Source organism: Falco rusticolus, chromosome 7 (genome assembly GCF_015220075.1).
Source record: "Falco rusticolus isolate bFalRus1 chromosome 7, bFalRus1.pri, whole genome shotgun sequence".
In the NCBI taxonomy this organism is placed as follows: Eukaryota; Metazoa; Chordata; class Aves; order Falconiformes; family Falconidae; genus Falco; species Falco rusticolus.
In genome coordinates this window covers 45,808,034-45,828,063 of record NC_051193.1, presented here as the reverse complement: position 1 = coordinate 45,828,063, position 20,030 = coordinate 45,808,034, and the positions used below count along the sequence as shown (strand labels likewise).

At 45.0% G+C, this 20,030-nt stretch overlaps 2 protein-coding genes across 5 annotated transcripts in view; both read left to right on the top strand.

Moving 5' to 3' along the window:
* ALKBH3 (alkB homolog 3, alpha-ketoglutarate dependent dioxygenase) overlaps positions 1–9,684 on the top strand; it is a 24,738-nt gene extending 15,054 nt beyond the window's left edge. For 2 of the 4 annotated variants that reach the window (XM_037394464.1, XM_037394462.1), the window contains 2 exons: positions 3,604–3,702; positions 4,247–9,684. In XM_037394464.1, the coding sequence (XP_037250361.1) occupies positions 3,604–3,702; positions 4,247–4,339 (192 nt within the window). In that variant the 3' untranslated portion in view covers positions 4,340–9,684. The remainder of the gene's footprint in view (positions 1–3,603; positions 3,703–4,246) is intronic. The other 2 variants (XR_005105296.1, XM_037394463.1) reach the window with 2 other exon arrangements.
* On the top strand, positions 5,276–20,030 carry C7H11orf96 (chromosome 7 C11orf96 homolog). Its single transcript, XM_037394465.1, has 3 exons — positions 5,276–5,348; positions 11,099–11,263; positions 15,522–20,030. Exon 3 carries the CDS (start codon positions 19,297–19,299, stop codon positions 19,657–19,659), a length of 363 nt encoding a protein of 120 aa, XP_037250362.1. The 5' UTR covers positions 5,276–5,348; positions 11,099–11,263; positions 15,522–19,296; the 3' UTR covers positions 19,660–20,030.

The following is a 20,030-nucleotide window of genomic DNA, read 5'->3' as shown; positions in this document are numbered from 1 at the left end:
GTGTACAGCTTAGATTGTATTAAGTGTGCAACTGAAGATTATGAAAATTCTAATATGCTAAGAAGTAGAACAGTTGCTTTACTAGACCTGTTTTTGGAAGTAGCTAGTTTTGTAATACATACATAGAGTTATGAAGTGGCCGTATAGAAGTTACCTAATGCATTTCTTTGCATGGTTATTATCAGTATTTTTAAAAAGTCTTTTCCTCCGTAGATGTCAAGAATAAATTTCCTTCATAAACTTCTTGACCTGTGAAACTTAACTGAGTTTTCTGAATGTCTAACATCAGCTCTAGAGATAAAAGTTCTGAAACGAGCTTTGTGGGACAGTGTTAGTAACAACATGTAAGACAGTAAAAACGTTTTGTCTTAACTTTGCCGCCTCTGCAAAACCAATTGACTTAAAAATCTCTTTTTCTAAGTAAAACTAAGCTCAGAGTTGTCCCATTTGAAGTGGAAAGTAACGGCTACTTTTACGTACTGACTTTTCTAAGCTAAAAAGATGTTTTCTCCTAAATAATTTGTCTTAGAAGAATTCCTTTTTAATCAGGATGAGCAAGAGATAAACATAAGTCCACTGTTGTCCGTGCATAAAGTAAAATGATGTAAACCTGAGAAACAGAAAACAGCAGAGCAATGGTATTGCTCTGCTTTTCATCAGCAGTCATGTTTATGATACCTATTCTTGAAATTTTTTCCTTGTTTCCTCTGAAGTTCTGTCATTACACCTTACTTTTAATAGAGCAAGATAAATGACTAGTAATTATAGAAGCTTAAAAGTATGTCTTGCTTTTTCCTTGCAAAGAATACATGCTACAAATGATTCTGAATGACTTCAGCACTCCCTGATTCCAGAGGTTTAGTGAGCTTAATTAACCAACCACTGGCACAGCCTTGGGTCCTTAGGTACCCCCAAGAAATGCAGAAATCCAGAATTGCCAGCCAGTGCTGCCAGTTGCACCAGCAGGATTGAATAACATTCTGTACTACTACAACTTCTAGTCCCAGACATGAACAGAAAGTGTCAATGCTGTAAATAAGTAGTTAATTACATCAAGTGATGCTTTTTATTATTGGGAATTTATTTGATCCTAACCAAGCTCCTTTGCATTTTAGGGGATTTGCAGTCTTCCTTCTGTCTGCATCTTCTTTATACACACACACACACGCTTCCAGTTGTTCTTCTGAAAATCAAACTTTGCTTTAAGTCCAGGACATAATTTTCCTGGTGGTTGATACTTTACCTCATTATGTTGAGCTTTTCAGCAAGCTATGAACTTTAAAAAAGACAAACCTGCATCAAGTTGGGCCACTGCACAATTAAGTTTCAAGGAAGTTAAGTTGGGGTTTTTGAAAATGTGAGTTTTTGTAAAAGCATTAAAATGTGTTGAGTGAGAGCTGTTGGGTCTTTAATGGCTCTCCAAAGGCTATGTCTGCCTTTTTATGGCCCATTAATGTTTTCGTCTGTTGAGTCTGTGCAGAGCCTTGTTAGTTTTCCTGAATTAACTCAGTTGAAGCCTGGGGATCTTTGTTTCTGTTTCAGAAATGTGGAGCTTTAGTCAGTGTAAGGTAACTATACCTGCACCTCAAGCTGGATTAAATTTTACTGTGATAATTCCTTTTTCCCAGTCTCGGCTGTCCTGCATTATTTCCAGCTTCTTTGTGATCTGCTTCTGTTACAAGTGGCATAAGTGGTGAACTCTCATACCTCTTTTTTTCTTTTTTTTTTCTCATCATCCCAACCCCAGTACAACGTCATTTTAGATGACAGATGTGACAAATGCCACTCTGGTAGTAACAGGTTTTGTTGAGTCTGGAGTAATTGCTGCCTTAAGCTGGGTATGAAGTAACTGAGCATTGCCTGCTCCTAAACACTCAGCAAGTGTGATTTTAGGAGTCCATGAACCATTATAAGAAACTGGAAGAAAAAGTAGTGCCTAAGTAATTAAAAAATAAAAAACCTGAAGCATTTGTTCAGCAACTGTCAATGGCATATGGCCCCTTACAGGAACACTGTCGTGCTTTAGAACCTCAGAGCTGACCTAATTATTTTTTTCTCATCTCTTTGTAGTAATTGTGTATTTCCAGCATTTCTTTCAAGAACAAATAAATGATTTGGTGATCTCTTTGGAAAAAAACCACCAATAATCTCTGCTTCTGGAGGCAGTGGTGCAATAACAAACACGCATTCAGGCTGTTTGTTGTACGCAGTATACTCAGAACAAGGTTAATCCTGCACTTGTACTTTGTGGGGACTGAGAACCTGTCATACTCTTTTTTTTTCCAGAGGAGGACATTTATTATCCACTTTACACTTTCAAGCTATCTATGACTTTCTATAACGTAAAAATAAAGGATCTCTTGAGTCCCCTCCCTTTCAACACATATTAAAACATTTCTCTTAACTCCCCTTCTCTCTAAAATAATTGCTGTATTTTGCAGGTGATTTCCTATCTGAAATTTTCCTGAATTCCTTATTTCAGAGAGTTGCTTTCCACTCTTTCTAGACAGCTTGCAAAGCTGGCAGTAGAGATCTATAAAAGGCAAGATACATACTGCTGTTCTGTATTTAGGGATATCCTGGCTTTTCTATTCACATTTCAATATTAATGAAATAATCAAAGTGCCAACATTAAGTAGGCAGGATGTTAAATGGAAGTTGTTAAGGCTTGCAGCGATTTTTTCTGTAGCTGTTGAAGGCTGAAATCAGGAAGTATTAAAGGAGTACATAGAGCATTATAATACCTGCCCATGTGGCATTCTGGAAAATAGTTCGTGTCACATATAATATGATTTCATGAGGAGGTTACTGTCATGACTGACAAAGAAAGCTGTGTTGGCATAATAGACTTCTCCAAGCAATTTGGCTTAGTACTGTATTAGTCTACTTTAAAACTGGAAGGGATAGTGCAAAGCAATAGAGTTGCTACGCCCACTGATGTGGCATGTGTGAGACTAATACTGTGATGCTACTGTGTCCATTTGTTGTATTTGTGCTTTAAAAAAGTTGTGCATATTCTGAAGGTTTAACAAAAGTTTGCAAATTATCTGTCTTCTAGTGTAGCAGTCTGTTTTGTTTAGTGATGATAAAGTTTAAGACAGTTTGTTTTACAAGGTCTATAGGAAAATGAGGGTTTTTTTGGATAGGAAGAGTTCTTCATCCAGCAAATAGTACTATACTGACATGTAATGTCCAAAACAAGACAAATTCATAATAAAAAGAAGATGTGTATTTTTGGTGGAGTAGTTAACTGCTGGAATCAGGGTGGCTGTTGCAGAACGTCTCCACACAGAACGGTTTATTTCAAGAGTGGATGTTTCCAAAAGGTTTGCAGCCTTGCTCCAGTATTTTGCATTAGTTGTAGGAACTGGCTGAATTTTGCCTGTCTTGTACCAGCAGTGAGACGCAGTGGCTTCTTTCATCCTTAAAATGCTTGGCTCCTGAGCTCTTTGTGAAATACGGTAACAGAGAGATTTAGGTAGATCTTGTAAGGGCTTCCTCTCCTTCTCTCCCCTCACAGCTTTTTAAGCTCTGCTATAGAGGACTGGTTTTCTACCATATGCACATGCCTGCTTCTTCAGTGTCTATAATGTTTCTTTTTAGGAAGAGAATGGAGACTATACTTACGTAGAAAGACTAAGAATGCCACTTGATCATGGGACTCTGCTGGTGATGGAAGGAGCTACCCAGGAGGACTGGCAGGTAAGGAACTCCTTGGCACTGTTTGCATGCTTTGCTGCAATGCAGTTTTCTAACTATGCAAGAGGCACTCCCATAAAGGTATGGGACATTCTGCTTCCAGTGACACAATTGTTTCCCAGAGCATTAATACTGCTTTCTGCCTCAGAATTTCAAAGCACCCACAGAAACGATGGGTTTTCTTTCAAGTGCTAAGTGATGTAATCAGTATCAGCTCAGATGTTCCTCATTTAGTTCAGCCATGAAGGTTGCAGCCTGCAGCTGAAAGAGCAAAATCAATTTAGAAACTTGGAATATAAAAAAGTTGCAACTTAATTTAACAAGTCTACAGTAATTTACAAAGACCTTTTGTTTTCAGTGGCCCTGAACAGTCAGAACGTGATGGTTTTGCCTTTTAATATAAATGTTTAGAAATCTTAATAAAAAGCCATCACAGGAATGAAGGGGTTTTTACATTGTTTGATTAACTGTATTTTAAATACACAAGCTCACGTATTTGGTTTTGTTTTTTTGGTGTTTTGTTTTTTCTTTCTAATGCCACTTACAGCATCGAGTGCCGAAGGAATATCATTCTAGAGATGCACGGATAAACTTGACCTTTAGGATCATTTATTCAGAAGCTGATGGAGTTTGGAAGTGAAGAGGCACTTTGGGCATTTTTGGATATAGACCCACAGCAGATCCAGAGCCTCAGATTGCTACAGATTTAAAGGAAGCCTTACAGGAATAGATTTCTGTGAAATACCTGATGTGGAAAAGAATCGATATTATGAAGATCTTTGACAATCAGAAGCTGCCTGTGTTATGTGGACAGTGCTGTTTTGTTTTCATAAGTGATGTGCTATTAGATGATACTAAATCACAGGCTTAAGTTTGTGAAAAAGCAATGATTATTCTTAAAAGAACACAAAGCACATGAAAGATCTGAGAGGTACTGACTGGAGCGGAAAGATTCAGTGAGCAGTTATTTTTGCACCTTCTCTTGTCTCCCCTTTCCCCCAAGTAGTGATCTATGTTCTAAGTAATGACAGGACAGGATTCTTCCATGTGAAGCCAGCTGTACGTGTGCTGTGCGTACAGAAATGAGAAAGCTGCACTTCACAGTGATCTCATTTCACAAAGGGATAGAGCATTGTTTTTCTTTGAAGGTTGCAAAGTCTTTTGCAATGAAGCAATCAGTTTCATAATTTATATAACTACTTGAATTATAATAGTGTCTAGTAGAACAGAGGGTCAAAGCTCCCTTCTGCTATGCACCGAGTGCTCAGACTTCATCCTGTTTATCCATGTAGACGAGACAAAGACAAACGACAGAGAGACCTTAGCCACCAGCCTCCTCAGCCAGACTGAAGCTGCCCGTTGCTTGAGTATGAACAGTCCTCCATCCCTGCTGCTTAAAACTGTTACCTCTGTGTCATAGGCAGGAAAATAGACACAAAAGAGATGAAAAACGTTACTTTCAGAATTCGCTAATGAAATTCTTACATTTCTTTTTTGTTTTTCTTTTTAGCACAACTACTTTGCAGCTTCCAGTGATTTCAGGTGGGACAGGAAATGCCAATGTCTCTAAAAATGAGGCTTGTGCTGTCAGATTTGATACCTAGAAGAACCGGTCCAAAGATTTGGAGCCGATTTATTATAATCACAATGTAAGTCAGTTGCAAATGTACACTAAGTAGAGTCTAGTAGCACCAGGTGTAGCACTCACTCTGGTGTTACTGCTCCTAGGTCAGTGCATATTGCATTCAAGAATATTACTTGAGGGGTTATCTCTTAAGCCTCTGCTGTTACAGAGAAACAGTCCAGCAGCTCAGACCTGATTCTAGGTTGACTTGCTGGATTTCTTCAAGTTTGCCCATCCTAGATATGTCTCAGCTCTTGGTAGGGACTGCTGTCTGGGTGTTGTCAGGTATGCTGCCTACATGTTTAAGTTCTCACTGCAGCTAAATGGCATCCACTGTACTGGATGAAAATACAAGTTTGGTATGTCTTCATTTTCTGCCTGAAGTAGGATCTAAGCATGGGTAAATATCTCATGCCTTGTAACACGTTAACATTGTTAAACAAGCAAGAATCCCTCTTCAGTCCAAGAATTAGTTGGTGGTTAGAAAATATCTTTGTTTTCTTTCCCAGCATCTGCTGTAGTTTAAAATTCTCATTTCATGAGAACAGTCAAGTTGTTAATACTCACTTATGCCTATGTTTTAATGTTATTGATGACCTAAAGGACAGGCTGTTGAGCCATTTCAATCCCTGTGCTCTGAAATTGAGCAGAATTGTTTTTGTTGTATATCAAAAAACTCGTGAAGCAACCTCTCTATCTAAAGCACCATATAGCTTTTGAAATAGCTTATTATTCTAAAATGAATGAATGTTATTAGAAAACTTACTTCGCTATCTAATAATGTCTTCACTTTCATCCCAGTTTGTATAGAAATATGTTTTTGGAGTATATTTAGTGGTAATTCCTTGCATTTGAATTTAAGATCTGAGCTCTGTGATGTATCTCCTGAGAATTACTGTTGAAGGAGGCAGATGCTTACTTTCATGTTTATGTTCATTGGGTAACTGGAGCTTTGTGCGCATCCCTGTATGTGTGCCCAGGTTTGGCAGTCCTGACAGAGAGTGGTTTTCCTTAAGCAAGGGGCAGTGCTAATTTCTCCAGGTATTCTGACAAGGCAACACTTTAGCCTTTATCAGTTTGTTCAAGCTACATTTATTTACACTGTGTTAAGAGTAGTCGTGCTGCAAGAGAGAGTAGGACATGGGGACTAGACGGAAACTTCAAACCCCCAAACCTCAGCCTATAGAAATTACAAACCCATTTGAATTCAATGAAGCTGGGCACATGACTGATGGTAGGGCCCTGGAGGCTGATACTGTTGTGGGAGAACAGTTTTTCACTTACTTTCTTGGATTCAATTTATAATGTTAGCAAATTTTGTTTTAGTTTCTTTACTTCCTTTGATCTAGGAGAAGACCAAGGTTTCTTCCCTTATAAATAAAATGATTTATAAGAGAAATGCTGTACCCCATGGAGCAATCTTGGGTGATACATTTTTGTTGCAGGTGTCTACTATGTTCTGCACTGGCTCGTGTGTCAACTGGGAGCGCTGCTTATATCCAAATCTGGTTAACAGTGGGGAGAAGGCACTTGGCATTGTTCCTCCCCCTGTCCTGAGTGCCCTGGCTGCAAGTGGAACAGTTGGCCTAGAGGTCAGGTTTCTTTGTCCACTGGGAACTCGTAGGTCGGTCCTTCCTCCCCCCACCTCCTCCCAAAAAAGTCACCTAGCCAGGTGGCAGCAGATCGCAACCTCCTGTCTGCTGGGACAGCAGGAAATGGCTTAGAGCAGAGGAGATTCCAGCCCACATCTCAGGAGATCTTTCTGCAGAAACATTTTTTCCTGTAGGTAGAAATTTGTTCCTGGCTGCTGCAATCACTCTTACAGTTCTCAGAACAGATGTGTGCAAAAGTGAGATTTGAGTCTGGTGGTGTTCTCGTGGCACCTAAAGATTTTTCACTGGAAACCAGGGCAACTTCTAGTGCTGCTATTCAGCTGTTTCTGCTGTTGTAGTCAAGCGCAGAGGGTAGCATATTTAGAATGGTAAATATGTAGCTAGGTTCCATTCTTTAACTTAAAGATATCTGGAGGAACCTCTCCCCTAGTTATATGGATTTAAAAACAGTATTTCTTGAAATGCTACCTGAAAGATTTATTTTTCAGTTTATAAGGCTTTCTTCCCAGGATGGTTTTGACAGTCCAATTTTCCCAGCCAACAGTGTTTTGAAAATAGGTTTAAACTCAGAATACATTACATTAATGTAAAGTAAAATACATCATTTATGTGAAAACAAAGGCTTATATGTACATGGAGGATTTGGGGGTGGGGGGTTGCCTAGGGTTTTTTTGGTTTTGCTGTTATCACTAGACTCACTAATCTACTCATGGAGTAGTCTGGCCACATGAGGTAGTGGAGCAGATGCTAAGAGGTGCTTTGCCTACAGAGCGCCTGTGAATTTTATTTTCCATATTCCCTGTATTCTTCCTGTGTCTTCCAAACTCCCTCTTGCTGCCTTTTCCTTTCCCCTGTCATGTCCATTGTCTTTTGTTCATATTTATCTTTAGTTACCTCTCATATGTTCCCTGCTACAGGTTTATTGATATTTTTTTACATAGAATATATAAACTGTGGGGCTACTTTTTTCCAGCTTCATTCTGAAGTGTTATTTTTCAGCAGAGTATGTGTCTCTTCCACGAAGAGCTGAAAAATTGCATTTCTTAAAACTGTTTGTAGCCTTCAAACTAGTTATCCCTGTTAAGATTCCCTTTTAAGCTTTTCCAAAATAGCCATACCTTTTCCAAAACATAATGGCCCTCAGGCTTGATGATAAGGAGCAGGGAAGGCCTGATGACAAGGAGCAGGCAGGAAGCTGTCTTCAGTAAGGATGGAGGGTGGCCTGCGACTCTGAGGGAACATGCAGGGTGGAGCGGTTCTGACTGGTTCCATCAAAAATACGTAACCATTCATTTATTTAATACCTATATAATTGTTAACATTATTAATTAACCATACCGGTGTGAGGAACTGCTCTGTCTCCATGCTACTTGCAATAATCATTTAATCAGAGAATACTTGAATTCAAGCACAAACTCTTGATAAGGTTAGAGTATATCCGATTGAATACTATACTGTTGGGCCGCGCCAGGTTGATCTGAGCCACATGCCTTTTAAAATCAACAGCAAAATTCTGTCATTTCTCTGCTGTGTTTTTTTTTTTAGGGAAAAAACCCCCACCTCTTTAGGATTTTCAGTTTTGATTAACTTTAAAGCTGCAGTTAATTTTATTCCTCCTGTGTCAGATTAATTCTAGCTATGTATTTTCCACTTACCATGGCTGATGGGGTTAATATAGCTACATATAGTAATTTGTAGCTACAGTAGTAATGTAGAAGGAGATGGGGTGCCAGGAAGGGGTTAAGAATCCAGAATTTTCATACCATAGTGTTGACAAAGTACAGAAGACTGTTTTACTGGGGTTTGGGGTAGAAGAGGTATGATGGGTGCTGTGAATCCCACAATGCCTCCTTCTCAAGTGCTGCTACTATTGACTTAGCTAAAAAGCATTTAACACCCACTTTGCCTTTTCTGGTCATAAACCTTTTCAGAGTGGGTATTTAATCTGCCCGGCTACATTTTGTTTTCAAAGTGCTTCTCTTCCATCCTTGAGGTTTCCATAGCAACCTGGGCCATTTGTTTAAGTTGGAGCTCACTGGCCTGTCTTTCCTGCACCTAACTTCTGCTGAGATCTTGTGGGTATTGAGTCCTCTTCTTAGCATGCCTGAGAGTGATGTGTAAGGGGTTTATACAGGCTCAGCAGCGGTTGCTTTAAGAGTTCTGGCCCAGAGGCAGAGGGCCAGTTATTTCAGCAAGTTGACAGATGTGTGCTTTCTCCCCTGTTGCCCTATTTAATTTACCTGGTTCTTCGGTTGTGTAACATTTAGTATGACTTTGCAAAGTTATTACAAGCTTCCTTGAAGAACAGGTTAGCTGGCAGGTCTTTGGCAGTTTGTGCTGGGAAGGCACATCTTGGGAGAGCTAGGGGGCCTTGTTTTAAGTGAAGAAAGGGAGGACCATATTAAAGCATTTTAATTAGAATAAGGAGTAAGGAGGTCTGTTGCATGACCCCCATTTAGGTTTCCCAACAGAAACAAAAACTTTGTTCTGTTCACTCAGGAGGTTTTGCTGGCTGAATGAGACTTGGAGCAGAGTCTTCATATCACAGGGGATCATCCAGACAGACAGTGCTCACTGGATCCAGAATGATTCTTAACTGAAAGTTGTTTATGCCTATAGCTGCACGTGCAGTTGCTTTGCTGTTCACAGGAGGGGGCAATTTATTCTTTCTCTCTAGTCCCATGGTGGAGACAGCACATAGATCCATGCTGAAGAGTGGGTTGACATTACAGCTGATCTCTTGAGTTACCCGTGCCAGTCCTCTGCCCCTGAGCGTGTGTTTCCTGCAATGCGTTTGTACCTAGGGCAGGCTGCCATGCAACCCTGCACTGGCTGACCTCAGGCAGTAAGCTGGCCAAGCATGAGCCCTTGTGATGTGTTGACCTTGGCTGGGTGCCAGGTGCCCACCAAGCTGCTCTATCACTCCCCTCCTCAGTAGATCTGGGAGAGGAGAAAATAAGATGAAAAAAAACCCCTGTGGGTCAAAATAAAGGCAGTTTAGTGAAGCAATAGCAGAAGTTGTACACATGGAAGCAAAGGAAAACAAAAGATGTTATTCTCTACTTCCCATCAGCAGGCGATGTTTGGCCACTTCACGGGAAGCAGGGCTTCAGTGTGTGTAGCAGTTGCTCCCAAAGACAAAATGTCATAAATAACAAATGCCCCCCCTTTCCTCCTCTCTCAGCATTTCTATCTGAGCAGGCGTCATATGGTGTGGAATATCTCTTTGGTCACTTTGGATCAGCTGTCCTGGCTATGTCACCTCCCAAAATCTCACCCACCTCCAGCCTCCTGGGGGGAGCGGGCAGGGAAGGTTGGAGAGCCAGCCTTGGTGCTGTGCAAGCGCTGCTCAGCAGTAGCCAAAACACTGCTGTGTTACCTCCATCTTTCTGGCTACCAATACAAGCACAGCACTATGACGGCTGCTGTGGGGCTCAGCCAGACCCAGTGCATCTCTTAAAGCAGAAGAGAGCAAAAACCAGGCCCCTTGAAAGGATCCACAGGCTAGAAAGAGTGCTAGTATTGGGTGGGACAAGGGAGTTGTGGCTGTGACTTGTCACAGGTCATTGGCTCCTTGTCATCATTAGGGAGGGCTGCAAGGAGAATTTCTTACCCAGAAGAGTTTCTAATGCAGAGAGCAGAAGATGGAGCAGGGGCGAACAGAGATGTGACTTCCCAGAGGGAGTACTGGCATAGACACACAACCCGCAATCCCAGGTTGGTGCCCAATTTGTTAGGCTGCAGAATTTATGTGGTTCCCAGTATCCCCCCTCCTCTGCTTTCTGGAGGCAGATCTGTGCTGTGGTTTTGCACTGTGCCAAGGAGGAGGGAGACAGCTTGCCGCCCCAGCATGTCATGCCTTTAGCTTGAAATAGCTTGGGGGGGGGGGGGGGGCTTGGAAAGGAAGAGGGGTAACGAGATTCAGGATCCTCAATTCTTTGGGAGAAGCAAGTGGAAGAGATGAAAGAGGGATTTAAAATTGCCCGGTGGTGTTTTCTGTTGGGAACTGGTGGGTGGCTGCAGGCACCCTGGGTTGTGCAGCCAGGATGTGGCACCGGTACCCATCCCTGCACAGAGGAGGGGGAGCAGCGCACACATTAGTAGGAAGGTGTCTGACAAATTGCGTGTAAGGTAAAATTTGGCAATACCTGCGCTTCCCCAGCAGCAACGAAGCCATCACAGCTCGTGCCAGAGAAGAGATTCCTGGGACCAGCTGACAAGCCAACATGAAGGAATCCTCCCAGGGCTCAGGGCAAGGAGAGTGATTGAGCGTGGTACTGCAGGCTGGATGTGGGACACAGCATCTTGTTGCTTGCAGGAGCCACAGGTAGAATAAAGTGGCCTAAGTATCTGCTGTTTCTCTGTGACATCCCTGTATTTTGCACTGATCAGTCTTTCCCTTGGTCACATCAGTTAACTCCTGGCTTTGCTTCCCTTGCAGAGGCCAAAGGAGCTCTATTTTATCTTAGGAAAGCTTCTTCCTAGTGTTACAAAGATCATTTCTCAGCTTTGGGTGCTATGGGCTTTCATCTGACAGGGACAGGATGAGGCTTTTTTTTCTTTCTGCTTGTCAGCACTGGTGCCACACAGGATCCCCTCCCCAAGGCAGAGCTTCTGTTGCTGGAACAAATGTCACTCACCTGTTTACTGATGTGGTTGTAGTAGTTTTTGTCTGAAGTCCCCAAAAAGATGTAGAGATTGAGTAAAAAAAAATCTGCAGGATTTGGTTACTTGAAGGTCATCATCAAGAAACTTCTGTTTGAGTCTCTGGAGTACAGTTGATTTCTTTCTTGATTACTTGCAAATAGGCTTAAAGAGGGAGGAAAAAAGATTTACTTTACTGAAATATTTGGATGCTCTGCAGTCGTTTTAGCTGCAGAGGAAAGTGGAAGATAAAATCCTTCAGAAGTGCTAAGATCGTATTTGTGGCACTGACTTAAGATTTTTGATCTCAACTCACATAAGGAAAGGCTTCCCTTTTGCCCGACCTCCAAAGCAGCCAGAGCCTTTGTGGCTGTGCTGTCTGCTGCTCAGCCCTCCCTTTCTAATTTTGAGGTTCATGATCAGTTTTGTCCAGATCCGAGAGAGAACAGGAAAAGTCTCAGAAATAATTCAATTTCTCCAGCTCTTGCAAAAGTCAGCACTTGGGTACAGAAAAGAAACCAAGATGAGTGTCCCGTGCTCAGCTATGAGTTACGCTGGGCCTGCCTGATAAGGAGCGAGGGAATCCTCCTCTCAGTGCTCCTTTGCTGATAGCATTTCTGTTGCTGCAGCTGACACGTTGCCTGGGAGGCAGCACAGCACCTGTGGCCATCAGCAGCGTCCTGGCCACTAGCTCGGCATGCACCACATGGAGGGACAGAAACTCCCTGGTTTCATCAGCAAAGTTCTCCCCTGCACACACTAAGGAGATTTCTCTCCCCAAAACTTTTTTTTTTCATTTTATTTTGTAAGGCAAAACATTATTTCAAGCTTTTGAACCTGAGACAGGATGTGGTTTGTTACTTGCAAAAGGTATTATAGAACTAGAAATCCTAATTTTTGCTCTGCTTAATTGATAGGATCACAGTAACAACTAGACATAGTAATACCTTGACAGTTAAAGACATGAGAGGTTAGAGGTTAATTTTGCTGCCAAGTGGCAGCAACTTGTACCAGCAGGAATATTCAAAGCAGTCTCTTTAATTTGTTAAAAGCACAGTTTCATTCTTTGAACAGCTGAGTTTTCTGCAATCACTGGTCTCCAGTTGTTTAAACTGCACTATCATCTTGTATCCTCCTATTGCTGTGTCCTGGTACGTCAGTAACAGCGCTAGGGAAAGCTGCCATCCTTTCTGATGCCTGTCAGGCCAAACAAGGGCAATTTAATGTAGCAGCTTTCATCAGGGAACATTTTGCAGCTCTCTTTAAAAACAGAGTTTTATTACTACATTTATTGTTAGTGGTGAGATGACAGCCAAATGCTGTTATCCTGTGACATGCTGCTGAAACGCTTTCTCACTTCAGCTGTCACTTTACAATTAAAACAATTCAATATAGAGAATAAAGTAATATATTTCTGTGAGGAGCATTAATATGTTCAAACATTTTAGTCAGTATTTTGTCCTAATGGCAGTGGGCAGAAGCTTTATGGGATTTAGTGCCACTCACAAAAAGTAAGGCAAGACTGAGTGAGATACTTGAGGGGGTTGGAGCTTTGAATGCACAGACTTTTTGTTAACAGTGTTGTATCATGAGGTCCTCACAAGTATTAACAAGTGTTTGTCATGACCTACAGTCATGCTGTGGATACCTCCTTGCCTCGCAGCACTAGCTGCTGCTGCGCCTGAAGGAAATGGTCCTGCTCCCAGCTCTCGTCACAGGCTGGCAGGGAGAAGTGAGGCTTGAAGAGGGCTGGTGCCATGTACCCTGCAGGCAGCGTGCTGGGCTTTCCATCCTAGCCGTCGATCCCAGACTCTGCCCCTTGCTCTTGTTACTCCTGCCTTGCTTCTGCTCTTGACTAGCCTGCATGGCCCCGCTGTTCCTCCTGCTCCCTCCTGTCTCACCCTTCACCATGCTCCTGCCTCCAGCTGCCTCCTCTGCTTCTGAGGGCTCCCATTTCAACTCATCCTTCCTACCAAACCCGACTTTGATCTTTACGGTCTTCATTTTAAAGTGGTCCAAGCCTGACCTGACTGCCCTTGTCCAAGTTACATCAGCATTCTTCTCACGCACCTCACTGAGAAGCCAAAACGGGTTTCGGTGACTTACATTGCAGTGAAAATCCATGGCAGGTTTCTACCTCTGGTGTCCTAGGTCTGTGACCACACCCCTGAAATGATTCAACATCAAATTGATTTATATTCTATAAATATATGTATAGATTATATAGTTATACTTAGTGGAGGTACCAGCACTCAGACTTTGTACGGCTAACACTGCGCAGCGGAATACCTTCTCTTCCAGGTCAGTTCCCAGCTAGTGAGAGGCACCACTGGGGATGGCGAACACCACAGCGTCCCGGCGCCAGTAGGCATTGCTGGGCTGGTGGGCCTGGGTTCACACAGGTCTTGCTACAACTGTAGTGGGAAGAGGGGGAGCCAGGTTTCAGGGGTGGGCTGAGGAAAGGAGGATCATGTGGTGACACTGTCTGTAAAAATAAAAAGTTGGGAATCAACAAGTCAGCTGAATTTCCCATATGCGGTACTAGAGGCTGACTTGGAAAGAAATTTTTCAGCTAAAATGGCAAAGTTATGTAAAAAAAGGAGACATATAAAAATGAGACAAACTTTTCTCATAAGAAGTTATTTTGTCTAGAGAAGTATCTTAAAACCTCAGTAAGTGGTAAGGTGACACCATTTCTGTGGCAGATTGCCTGGGGAAATAAGTCCTTCTGCGTACCCATAATTCATGCATTGAACTCATCCAGTTTGAAGCATCCCTCAGAGAACTTGCCCATCCTAGCAACTCCGTAGTACGTCAGCAAGAGCTTCCTCGTAGAAGGGGCCTGTAGAGATGATTTTTCACAAGCTGCATGCAAACACTGCAGCAGGGACTTGAGCCTCCTGCTGCCTTGCCAAATGTATCTGCCCTCCAAGGTACATTAAGTACCGTAGGGGAGTTTCCTCAGGCCTTGTTGCCTAAGGCTTCTCCCTCATCTCCTGCTGCAGGGGACAGAAATTCTGGTGTTTGGGGTGTGAAGGAAAGCCCTGGCCCACAGGAGGCTGGAGTCAGGGCTTGATCTTCTCTTGCCTGCAAAGATTTCCAGTCCTGCACCTAAATCCCTCCCGATACCTGCCTGCTGCAGAGGGGACAAGTGCTTGTTACTCACCCACGCTGCCAGCTGCAGGGCTCCCTGCGGCTGCCCCCAGGCATGGCCCGGGGAACATGAGGGATCTAACTTCAGGAAGATATTTCAAGGGACATTCAAAATGCTGGCTGCACGTTGCTCTGTTGGCTGCCTGACTGTGAGCGTGCGAGTGTGTGATCCTTACTGTAGGATTACCTGCGGACAGTCAGCTGCTGGGGCTGGCTTTGCTTTGATCTATTTTTTTTCAAAAGGAAAAAATGTTAAAAGGCTGCTGGGGTCCCAGCTAGAAATACTGGAAAGGAAGGTAAAGCATATCCAACCAAATACATAAGGAAAGGGATACGGCAACCCTGAGTGCATAGCCCTTGCAAGTAATTAGTCAAACAATTCCCTGGTGTAAATTCATTCACGCATGCTAGAGAGAGAGTTGGCTGCTGAGTTAAGCTGCCAGTGGTGCTGCTATTTTGTTAGGATAGCTAGAAAAAAACAACGGTTTGCTTTTTTTCCAGGCAGCAGACTCAGTAGGTTTCAACTGGGCCTCGTTGAATAACTTAGGTTCCCCTATCAGAAAGGTACAATTTCAAGTTTAAATCAAATGTGCATGTGTGCATGCAGAGAAAAGGATCAGAGGACTTACCTTCTGCTTTCAAAAGTAGTTTGTATTGACTACTTGTTTATTTATTTTGTCCTTTCCTATTTGTAAGCTGGTATCTGTTAGGCTGAATGTTATTCATATATATATATATTATATTATATAATATATATATTATTATTATTTTAAAAATGGTTGTTTCAGGGTGTGAACTGTAGTGGAGAAGGAACTGCAACTCCTTCCCATTTCCTCATGGAAATGAATTCACAGAGCAGAATGCTGAGATGCCCACAACAAGGTGCTGTGTGGTGGCTGACTGTACAAAAGAATCTCTGGAAATGCCGCCTGGCAGGACAGCAAGAGGCAGTTTCTACTCTCAGGTATGTTTTCAGAGGAGATTTGAAACCCACCTGCTGGGGATAGGTTCAGGCATCCTGCTGATGTGGCTTATCCCTCTGGTTTGTGAGGGAGGCCCCCTCAACTCTGATGGTGGGGTTACTGCACCGCTCCTTTTCCGGGCATGAACTGCTGTGTTCAGGGCATCTACACTGGTATTGCCTAACTACAAGTGGCTTCTCTGGCAGCCCAGGCCTTTGAAAAGTTGTTTTTTTTTTTCCTACAGGAAGAGGTGGATCTCTCTCTCCCTTCTCTTTCCCTTCTGTGGCATTCAATCTGATAGCCAGCAAGAGGAATAACAATTAATAGGCTAGGCATGTATTTCCTATAATCACATTGTTAGACAAATGACCTAATGACATAAACTGATTTCCAAGGTGCTATTTCAGCAGCATTAGTCATTTCTCCTCCTATGAAACTGGCATTTTAACTTCCCAAAGCCCCACGGCTGTTGAGTGGATATTTTATGTAAACCATGCAGCATTTGAAATGTTCCTAGCCCTGCGTAAAGGTTCCCTCCAGCCCCTGCGCAGCACCCTGGCGTACAGTGTGACTTCAGCCCTGTACTATGCAGGAAAGAAATCTGCTCTGATGATCCATGTGGCAGAGAGTTTCTGTAATCTATATCATGAGGTCACATTTCAATACTGGGAGCAACCAAGATTGAAGTAATAATTTAGACCACTGGAGTAAATATAGTTTTTACATTAGCGCATTGCAGACCTAACTTGGGGGATTATGTCACAGGATATTTTTTCTGATTTGTCTCAAAGAAAATTTTAAGGCCTCCTAGTTATTGCCATGGTGATGTTGCTCCAACTCAGCGTTGAAATTTCCCAGAGAGTTTTATAATCAGTTGTGAGGGAATTAAATGTTTGCTCTACCTGAAACGAAACCAGTTTGCCCTCGTACTGAACTTTCTGTAAGGTACAAGTTTGGACTGGGGATGCATGTACTGGATTTCAGATATCAAGTCAACCGGCCTTTTTCGGCAGAACCTTGGATCCTCTCATGCTAGAGCGGATTAAATTTACCTTGCTTCATATGAATGCGAGATGCTTTTCCTCACTGCCAGAACAAGACTTCTATGTCACCCCACAGCTTGTTTCTGCAGGACAGACAAGTGCAGCCCCAGGAGTCCTCCAGACTGTTCTGCAGGCTTCTCTTCTTGAAAGGCTGTGCTGAGGAAACAGCTCAGCCCTCGCCATGCTGCAGAATCAAGTTGTCAGGAGTAAAAGCTGTTGTAAATGGGGCTCTTGGAGAGAAAGTCGCCATCGTACTGCAGTAAGGGCTGTTTGGGCTAAATTTAGCCGTTAAAATCAACAGTAAAAACACAGCCTTCTCCAAGCTGGAATGATTCAATTTGACCAAGCAGAAAAGTGTTCCCTTATTAAGCCAATTGTAACTCCCAATAAAAAGGCTTCAAACTGAACCTGGCCCTAAAGGCCTTGGGGAGCCAAGAAGCCAGGAGATTGCAGCCAGGTGTTTCATAAAGCCAAGGCTCTTAATGTTTCTTTCACACTGGCAAGGGGCAAAGCAGCCAGCTTTCTGGAAGCACGCTAGCAAGTGCCTCTGGTCCCCTCTCTCCCAAAGCCACGTTCTTTTGTTTTAGCCCGTTCGAGACAGGGCTGTGATTACAATGGTTTGTTTCCAGTGCAGATCCTGAACTATCACCACCGCTAAGGTGGTTTGGAAGGAGGAGGGACCAGTCCCGAGTCTTACCCAAAGACAGAGCTGAGTCTTTCTGATGGTGAACTCACAAGAACAAGTCCCTTTCTGTGTGCCGGACTGTGGCATGGGATGTGTTGCTGTATGTAAGCTTCTGGGTTTTTTTCAGAGCACTTGTCTACCTCTGCACAAAAAGTAAGTTTTATGGCAAAATATAATAAACTCAAGCTAGCTGCAGGTGTGCTAGCTTCAGCACAGGACCTGGGACTCCTGGGGTAAGCGCAGATCTCTCTGTGGGCTAATTTACTGGCTGGTGCTGGAGGTGTCCCAGGTACTTCTACAGTGCGCTGCTGTGCCGCGTGTGCGTGCTGAACATGGGCGTACTGGCTGGCAGGCCTCGGGCCCTGAGCACGCTGGCCTTGTCCCCTTGCCAGCACAGACCAGGATTCCCAATGCTGTTGCTAAGCTTCTGCTTCCTTCCCAGTTCCTAACCAAGCTTCAAAAATATTCTCGAGTGGGTGAAGCTATACTGGAGAATGTCTTTATGGGAATAATCTAACATTAGCCCCGAAGAGGGGACAGACTAACCATTTCAGGCTCTTCCTCCCTCGTGCTTTTCTACTCTGCTTCCTTCTAGTTCCTTTCCTGTTCCTATCGTATTTTTTTCTTACGCTGTTGTGTTTTTCCATCACTGAGACTCCTTGCAATGCACCAGCTTTAAAGCGTGGTCCCCACCATCACTAAATTTGCAAGCTTTTGTTTCAGCTCAGTAATATTTCTGTGCTGGTTTTTGTCTGAGGATCCAATTCTGCATCGTATCGAAAGAGTATTACAGAGCCCACAGGGGAATGGAAAATTTCAGGATCCCTTCTAAAAGGATAACAATAGAGTCACACTGATGCAGGTGTTTAAGCTACATTCGAGGTGGCAGAATTGGGAAGGAGATCCCAGTGTCTGAGTCCTGCTTAACCCTCTGCTGCTGACCGTTTCTTGTCGGGGCCCATCCCGCGTGATCGCTTTAGTTCAGATGGTTGTAGCAGGAGGGTGTTCGGGCTTTGGCTCGCCTCGGTGTTCCCGTTAACTGTGGCTGTTACTCTGGCGTAGCGATCGCAGCTGAAAGCTGTGTGACAAGCCCACCGGTGTTCTCCAACAGCCGCGGGAATCGCGGTGTCGGTAGGAAAAGCCGCGAGGTGAGGTGTGGAGGGCTGAATGACCGCTGTGGTTCTCCGGGACCTAGCGAGGCCTCGGTAACCCGCGTGGCGCTCGGCGGGGCAGACGGGGGGTGCCGCGGGGAGCGGGGCCGGGGTAGGCGGGGGATGCGGCAGCGGTGCCCGGGGAAGCGGGGCCGGGGGAGTGGAGGGTCCCCCGCTCGGGGCCGGCCGTCGGACAGGGAGAGGGGCCGGGCAGGGCGACAGGGCCGAGAGCGGAGCCTCCGCAGAAGCAGCGCGGGGGGCTCCCCGGTCCCGGGGCCTGGCCCCCCCTCCGAGCGGGGGCCGGGGAGACGTCAGGCGGAAGGGAAGCGCCCGGCAGGCTGCAAGTGGGCTCCGCTGCCGTCTGAGCATGCTCCCGCGGGGGCAGCGCCGGGGTATATAACGGCGCCCGGGCGCCGGCGGCGGCAGCAGCGGTTCTGCTGAGGCAGGCGGGACGCTTCGCTCTGTTCCGCCGCTCTCCGGTCCGCGCCTCTCCGCACCGCGCCTCTCCGCAACGAACCGCGCTCCGCTCCGTCCTGCGCTCTACCGCCTCGTACCGCACCTTTCCGCTGGACAGCACCGCTCCGCATCGTACCGCACTTGCCCGCGCGGCACCGCCCGCAGGGTCGGTCCCCGCCGGAGCCCCGGCGCCCGGCACGGCCGAAGCAGCGCGCCCCGCTCCGCCGGCCCCGGCCCCCGCGGCGGGCGCTCCCGCGGGCGGCAGGATGGCCGCGAAGCCGGCCGAACTGATGGGCATCTGCTCCAGCTACCAGGCGGTGATGCCGCACTTCGTCTGCGTGGCCGAGGAGTTCCCGCCGCCCGCCCGCCCCGCCAAGGCCCCCAAGGGCAAGCTGCGGCGGCCGCGGCAGTCGCGCTTCAAGACGCAGCCGGTGACTTTCGACGAGATCCAGGAGGTGGAGGAGGAGGGGGTGTCCCCTATGGAGGAGGAGAAGGCCAAGAAGTCCTTCCTGCAGTCGCTGGAGTGCCTGCGGCGGAGCACCCAGAACCTCAGCCTGCAGCGGGACCGCCTGGGCAGCTGCCGCCTCCGCAACAGCCTCGACTCCAGCGACTCGGACTCGGCGCTCTGAGGGCGGCCCGGCCCGGCTCGGCCCGTCGGGAGCGGCCCGGCGGCGGCGGCGGCACGGACTGGGCTGCGGGAGCCGCCCCGCCGCCGCCCGCGGAGCGCCCGGGGCGGGCAGCCGGCTCGGCATGTTTTCTAAGAAAGCGCTTGTACCTTCGTTTCTATTTGATTGTATGAAACTCTCCGTTTAAAAGACGAAAAAAAATTATCTTTTCTATTTGTTAGAAAAAATGAGCTGTTTTAGATGCATTGAGCTGCTGGACTTTATATTTATTTTTGCATTTAAACTGTTGACTGCATTAATTTAATATGTTTCTACCTGAATGTCTGTTATTATTTCCATAAGAGAGTAATAAAATCTGATATATTTGCACAGTA